This window comes from Nanorana parkeri, unplaced genomic scaffold, assembly GCF_000935625.1.
Source record: "Nanorana parkeri isolate BGI_ZX_2015 unplaced genomic scaffold, ASM93562v1 scaffold25, whole genome shotgun sequence".
NCBI classification, from domain to species: Eukaryota; Metazoa; Chordata; class Amphibia; order Anura; family Dicroglossidae; genus Nanorana; species Nanorana parkeri.
The window spans coordinates 1,327,447-1,334,934 of record NW_017306293.1 but is presented as its reverse complement, the minus strand read 5'-3'; the positions used below and the strand labels follow the sequence as shown (position 1 = coordinate 1,334,934).

The following is a 7,488-nucleotide window of genomic DNA, read 5'->3' as shown; positions in this document are numbered from 1 at the left end:
TTATTATATTATAATTTCTTATAATTATTTATAATTTATTATATTATAATTTTTTTATTTTGTGTTTTAAACTTTATCATACCTGGGATGTCTACTGGACTCTTGCATTGCAGCATTTTTTCAGATCGCACTGCACTAGAAAGGAGGGCATTCCTGTACATCACATTCCAGTGTGGGCAAATGCACTGCGGGGGGGCGTGTCTGCCGTGCCATTAACATGAATGGCACCAACACCCCGGCTTCATGTATGCGATCCAGTGCGTTCCAGGTGCGAACTGCACCAGGACGCACTGGATATGGTGTGACTTGGCCTTCAAGCATATGCTCTCAAACTTGGCTAGGGATCTTTGCATGCATCTGTTTTTTTGTTTTTTAAATTGCTTGCCTAGTCAATGCCTTCAAAATATTAAAGCTGAATTCTGGGATACACAAATATTGTCTAAATACAAAAGTCATGTGTATTGGTACTTGAATCCTGGTGTGATTTGTCTATTTCGTGTGGACCTATGCAGTAATCCAGTGTGAAACTTCTCCTCTGTGCAGGAGTTTCTTAACATAAATACCAGTCACTGCTGGTATTTGTCTCTCCTTGGGCATGGTGAATGGTTTTTTTTATTTGCCCCCCTATTCTGCACAGACTATATGAAGCACAGTGATGATTTTATATGGTGTGCAAAGGCATTTGGTGGACACAAAGTGGTTTCATATTCTTTATAGCTGTTGAAGAATATTTGTGCCCAAAGTTCAGTTTCAGTCTTAGTAATCTGATTTTTCTTTTTTTTTTCCTTAGGAACCAGAAGGTGGCAGTTTAGTGGATAAAGATCTTCAACACAGTGATGGAGATATAAACCAAAAAGAAAGAGCGATTCCCAAAGATGTATTTGTAGAAAAGCAATCACACAAAACTGATGAAAAACATTGTGCAAGAAGAGACACCAAACTATCAAATGTAAATCTGGAAACCAACACAAAGGAGAACATTACAAAAAATAAATATGAACACAATGTACAGCTGTTTGAAAAGCAACTGGAAGAAAGCACAATAGATGATCAGAATTCTGAGGATATCCAATCCTTGAAAACACAACCCAAACTGCGTACTGTAGAGCAGGAGTCACTAAAGTTACAACTGGAATTGAATACTGAAGAGGTGCAGAAGTTAAAAACACAACTGGAGCTAAGCAATGGAGAGGTGAAGTCACTACTAACTCAGCTAGACCAGACTAATAAAGACAATCAATCTTTAAGAACACAGTTGGAAAATAAATCAGAAGAGATGCAAATACTAAAGACACAATTAGAATCAAGCATTGGAGAGATTCAGTCATTAAATACCCAACTGAAATTGAGTTTAAATGACGTTCAGTCTGCAAAGAAACAATCAGAACAAAAAACTGAAGACATTCTGTCATTAAAGGCAGAGCTGGAACTAAGTAATGGAGAGGTGCAGTCACTGAAGACACAGTTGGAATTGAGTACTAGTGAAATGCATTCGCTAAAGACACAAGTTGAGTTCAGTGCTATAGAGTTGCAGTCATTAAAAGCGCAATCTGAACTTAATGCTCAGGAGATACTATCCCTGAAGACACAACTGGAGTTAAGCACTCGAGAGGTGCAGCCACTGAAGACACAGCTGGAACTAAGCGCTCAAGAGATGCACTCACTGAATACACAGTTGGGGTTAAGTTCTAGAGAGGTACAGTCTTTAAGTAACAAAATAGAACTGAGTGTGCATGAGATACAGACACTTAGAAAACAGATGCAGGAGAAAGAAATCGAAAATTCTGTTTTTCAGAAACATGTTCAAGAGACATCTTTAGAGAATCAGTTATTAAAGAAGCAGATATCTGACATGAAAGAATCACATTCATTAAAACAGCACCTTCAAGAGAGTTCTGAGGAGATGCTCTCTATAAAAAAGCAATTAGAAGCCAGCACAAGAGATATGCAATCTATAAAGCTGCATCTTCAAGAAAGAGAGGACCACTCCATGAACAAGCAGTGTGAAGATAGTACAATGGAAGTTGAGACTTTAAGAAGGTGCATTGAAGAGAAAACTAAAGAGGTACAAACTTTCAGAAGTAGCTTGCAACAAAGAGAAGAAGTAGAGCAGTTATTAAAGAAACAACTGGAAGAGAGATCAGGGGAAATACAACTACTTAGGAAAAACTTGGAAAATAGAGAAGAATTAGAACAGCTTGTAAAGAGACAGCTAGAAGAGAGAACAGTTGAAGTACAAACTTTAAAGAAAGGCTTGGAAAAAAGAGAGAAAACAGAACATTTTCTAAAGAAGCAGTTAGATGAGAGAACTAAAGAGGTACAGGAACTGAAGCGAAGCTTGGAAAAAAAAGAGCATGTAGAAAAGTTACTGGAAAGGCAAATGGAAGAAAAGAAAGAAGAAGTTCAAATGCTCAAAAGAAGTCTGGAAAAAGGAGAAGAAATAGAAGGGCTTCTAAAAAATCAACTGGAAGTGAGGACTAAGGAGGCTCAAGAGCTCAAAGAAAACCTGGCAAAATTGGAAGAAAGAGAGCAGATAGCAAAGAGGCAATTGGTAGAGAAAACAGTTGAGGTGCAAGAACTCAAGCAATGCATGACAAAAAGAGAAGATTTGGAGCAGCTAATGAAAAGGCAGCTTGAAGAGAGAACAGGAGAAGTTCAGGAACTCAAGAGAAACCTGGAGAAGATAGAGGGCATAGAGCAGTTGGTGAAAAGGCAACTGGAAGAAAGTGCTGTTACCATCCACTTTCTTCAGAAACAATTGCAAGAAACTACCAGTGAAGAACAGTTACTAAAAAGACAGCAGGAGGAGAATGAAAGAGAAAGGCAATCTCAATACAGAGAACTAGAAGAAAATTCAGAGAAAATTATGTCCATGCAGAGACAGCTACAGGAGAAAGATTCAGCAATACAATTGTTAAAGAGACAGTTTATAGACCTAGAAGAAAAATACTTACAACAACAAATAAAAGAGCATGCCGTCGAAAATAATGATCTGCAAGTTCTAACAGGAGAGTCAGTTTCACTTAAGCAACAACTCAATGATATGTCTGAGCAAACAGAGAGTCTCAATTGCCAAATTCAGATTGCAGCCGAGAAAGAAGAAAGCTTACTACGAAAGATTAGAAATAGTGAAGCTGACATACATTCTCTTCAGACACAGCTTCAGGATAGAGAGGAAGAAATTCAGTCACTGAGGAGAAAGCTAAATGAGAGTGCTGGAAAACAGCAGTTCCTACACAGAAAACTAGAAGAGAGTGACTGGGAGTTGCAATTGCTAAAAAGACATCTGGAAGAAAATGATGGAAGAAGAAAAGTCCAGCTGAGGCAGCTTGAAGAAGATGCAAAAGAAAGACAGATATGCCAAATAAAACTGCAAGAGAATGCTGAAGAAATACAAGCCCTGAAAATACAGCTGAAAGAAAAGGAAACTTCTGAAACTGCACTAAACAAACAGATTCAGGAGAGGTCAGAAGAAATTGATTCCTTGAAGAATCAGCTTCAAAAATGTTTAGAGGAAACTGAGTCGCAAAAAAGATATCTGGAAGAGAGAAGCGGGGAGAACTTTTTGCTTCACAGACGCTTGGAGGAAAGGGAACAGTTACTAAAGAGACAGCTGGAGGAGAACAGTGCAGAACTTCAGTTCCTCAGGCGACAGTTGAAAGAGTTTTCTGAGCAGGAGCACTCATGGAAAATCCAACTTGAAGAACATGAAAGAGAGAACCTGTCTTTGAAAAGGCAATTGGATGAGAGCAATCACCAGTCAATGGAGAGAAGTTTAAATGGCAGTGCACAGAACCAGCTCCTTAAGAAGCAGTTGGATGAGATAATTAGAAACAATGAATTCCTTTCAGAACAAATTAATGAAAAAAATGAGCAGCTGAAGAATACAAAGTCACCTCAACAGGTGCTGCAGAAAAATGAACAAACTCAATGTTTCCTCGAGCAGCTTCAAGTGAGCACTAAAGAAGCAGAAAGTTCCCAGAGGCAAGTTCAAGAAAAAGAAGTAGAAATACAAACACTAAAGAAACAGCTAGAAGATTGTACAGGAAAGCAGCAAGCCTTGATAAAAGAGCTCAAAGAGAAAGAGATATCTGAGCAGTCGCTAACGGTTAAACTGGATGAAAGCATTAAGCTGACAGAACTTCTGCAGAGACAACTATATGAAAGTTCTGAAGATGTTCAGTCTCTTGGAAGACAAGTAGAACATAGAAGTGGAGAAAAGACAACCCACAAGAGAAAAATGGAAAACAAAACAGCGACTTCTGATTTCAATGCAGAACCAAGAAAAAAACACCAAGAGGAATCCTCCAGAAACTTGCATGTACAAGAAATCCAACTGTGTGATGGTGAAAAGGAAAATATATCAATTAGACAAGTAAATACAAGCAATGTTTCTGCATTGTCCGATTCTTCTTCTAATCTGAAATCTTTGTGGACCACAAGTTCTGTTCTAGTGCTTCCTCCATCTACTTCAGTAGCATCACCAGCCACTGAATCTGTCCTTGCCTTTCCTTTATCGCCAACAGCAACTGTGTCACTACAATCGCCTGTATCTAGTACAACACCTCTTCAAACTTCTGCATCTGATACTTCCGATTCTCTATCTCCATTAAAACCTGTCACTGAACCTTTTCTTACTGCTACTGAGTCCCCTCTGTCATTGCTTCTGTTGGAATTGCATGGTGTGCGCAGAGAGAGGTCAGAACTACAGGGACGTTATGACTCCATCCTCAGAGATCTGCAGAGACAAGAAGGAGAGCTAGAACGTATGCAGAGAGAGTTGCGCAAAGGCCGAAGTGCTGTGAGACTGCTGAAGCAAGAACAACGAGAGCTACAAGACAGGTAGGAAAGAAAGAGGCTGTTAAATGGTACAGTGGTTACAAGGGAGATTTATCTGGCAAAGACCAACTTGTGAAAAGACATGGGAGAAACACTTGATTTTTGCCAAAAATATGTAAAACAATTTCTGTCACAAGTGAAAACACCTAATTTCCAGTACATACTGCACATATGCCACTTTTTATGCTCATATTTTAGAAGATAAACTACTCTTCACCAAAAGTGTCTTGATGGAAAATTTAAATGCGAAATAAACTCTTCATACTTATTGTGATGTTTTCATGTATAGCTTTTGTTTATGAGGACTCTACTGTGCTTCGCACAGCTATAGAGGAGAGTTTGTGGTTGAGTTTATCCAACCTCATCATCTGGATATAATTTTCTGGTAAAGTACTTAAGACACTTAAAGTTCCACATTATAATGGTAAAGGTCTACCCAAAATTAAAATATCTGCTTTCTATCTATGAGATATATTTGTGTAATGGTTTCAGCCTTGCTAAAATTGATAAATTGGGGCACAATGATCAAAGATTAGTAAAACATATTTTTATCCAGGGACAACATAGCCAGCACAGAGATGAGCCAGCTCAGTTTTACTAGTTCATAGTTCTCAAATGTCCCTGTTTTGGTAAGATAGACCCTCCTTGGGGTGAAAACCGTTTTTTTTGTTTTAGATTTGATGTATACACCTGTATAAACTGTACTATTTTAAGATGATATCCACAAAACATCTTCACCTTCCCTGCTACACTACAAACAGTAGTGTCCTGTGATTCTTTTACTGTAAGTGTTTAGCAGACAGAAGATTGGCCCAAAAAATAAAACGTCACCTTAAGCCTAATAGTAAGTGGCACTGAAGGAAAACAAACATGTAAATTCACATCTTTCTTTCTTCTAACTTAGCCACAACTTAAATGTTAGAGTTCACTATGTAAACGGTATGACTTGTGTGTAGGCTTATTTTCAAGTTCGATTATGAATAAGTGATATATCAAAATTATGTTTTATCCTCTAACTTATCCAAGAATCACAATGGAACTTGCTAAGTAGGTCCGGTATGGAAAGTTTTGTGTTTTTTTCTTTTTTGTTGATTTTAACTTTTGTATCAAATTATGCCTTTTAGACATACACATAATGCCTAAAGTGATGAGAGTCACTGCACATTTTGGTGTTATAGGGGTTTGTCTATCTCATCTCAGAAGCCTGGGAGATAGTGGATGCCAGTAGAATATTCAGAAATTAATACTTATACTTTAATATATAAACTGTTTTGTCTATGCATTTCAATTCTCGCAGGTTTTCTCAGCTTTCTATAGAAAAGGAGCAGACACAGCAGGAGCATCAACGAAAACTGCAAGAGCAAAAGGACAAGGTGCAAGAACTACAAGTTGAAAACCATAAGCTTCAGGAAGACCAAAATAGGTGGGTGATCTGGCAAACATGGGCAACAGCCCTCTAAAAAAAAAGATTGCAGAGTACAGTTTGTTGTTTAAAAGGAGCTCAACATTATTGTAGTACTTAAATAAAGATTTGATTTACAAGCGATGGTAAGGGGGGAAAAAACACATTATAAATAAATAAACAAATGAAATACACTAAAAATATTAGTGTTTTGTTTTTGTTGTTTTTTCTACATAATACGGGAGTAAACACCTAAATAATATACAAAATTCATTAATATGAAGCACTAAATACGGAGGTAGAAAATATCACGATATAAATGGGGAGGGTGAAGGAAGTTAGATAGGTTATGTGGGAAGCCAATTTAAGATTTGGCATATATAATATGAAGACCGTTCAGGGTTGACCATGAAATGTAAATGTTAAAATATGGACTAAATTGCGAAAATAGCAGTGTCTTAAATGTGAGTTGTATCTATGTATGTATGTGGATGTATAATCATGTTGTTGTAAATTACACTATTAATTATGTGGTTGTATTATTATTGTTTAATTTTTTTTGAATAAAGAGGATTCAAAAAAAACAAAAAAAAACATTATTGTAGTGTGCAGGATTCTTGGATCCACAAAGTAGTGGCTCATTCAGGGAAAGGAAATTATCTTCTGAAAAAATGAACTACACATTTGCCTGTAATTTATTAAAGTAGAATGGAAGCCAAAACTTGTTCTGGATAGAGTAAGGGAGGGTTATAATCCCTGTCAGCTTATTTTGTCATCTGTGTCTGATTGGAGAGATTTCCCTTTCCTTCCTGTCTCATACCCACAATAGGAAGTGAGAGAAATCCCTGATGGTCAGCAGGGTCACCAGAAGTAGTGTCCCCATTGGCTGACTTTTTTAAAACATTTTTTAAAATTGTATTTTTGTTAAAGGATCTTTCATTGTGTCTGTGTCTTTATTTACATTTGACTTTTTTGAGGAATCAGTAATAAGGAGTAATGTATCCCTGTACACATTCCCCTGAGAGGGGGTGGATATCTGGGCCCTCTGATTCTAAAGGGGACTTCCAGATTCCTAAAAGCCCCCTCCACAAACTCCCACACCCTTTTTGTGGTTGTGGGGAAGAAGCCCTTGTACCTCAACATTAGGACTTGGTACCTTTGCCATTGCCCCCTTGCAACGCAACCTCCCCCATTTTTGCAAAGCATGTGGACTGATATGGTACAGAAAAGAGGGGGGGGGGGGGGGG

The 7,488-nt window shown here is 37.7% G+C and overlaps 1 protein-coding gene across 1 annotated transcript in view; it reads left to right on the top strand.

Annotated features, from left to right (window-relative positions):
* CCDC88B (coiled-coil domain containing 88B) overlaps positions 1 to 7,488 on the top strand; it is a 64,215-nt gene that overhangs the window by 44,904 nt on the left and 11,823 nt on the right. The window contains exons 14-15 of the mRNA XM_018564910.1: positions 791 to 4,842; positions 6,137 to 6,262. Coding sequence (XP_018420412.1) covers positions 791 to 4,842; positions 6,137 to 6,262 — 4,178 coding nt within the window. The remainder of the gene's footprint in view (positions 1 to 790; positions 4,843 to 6,136; positions 6,263 to 7,488) is intronic.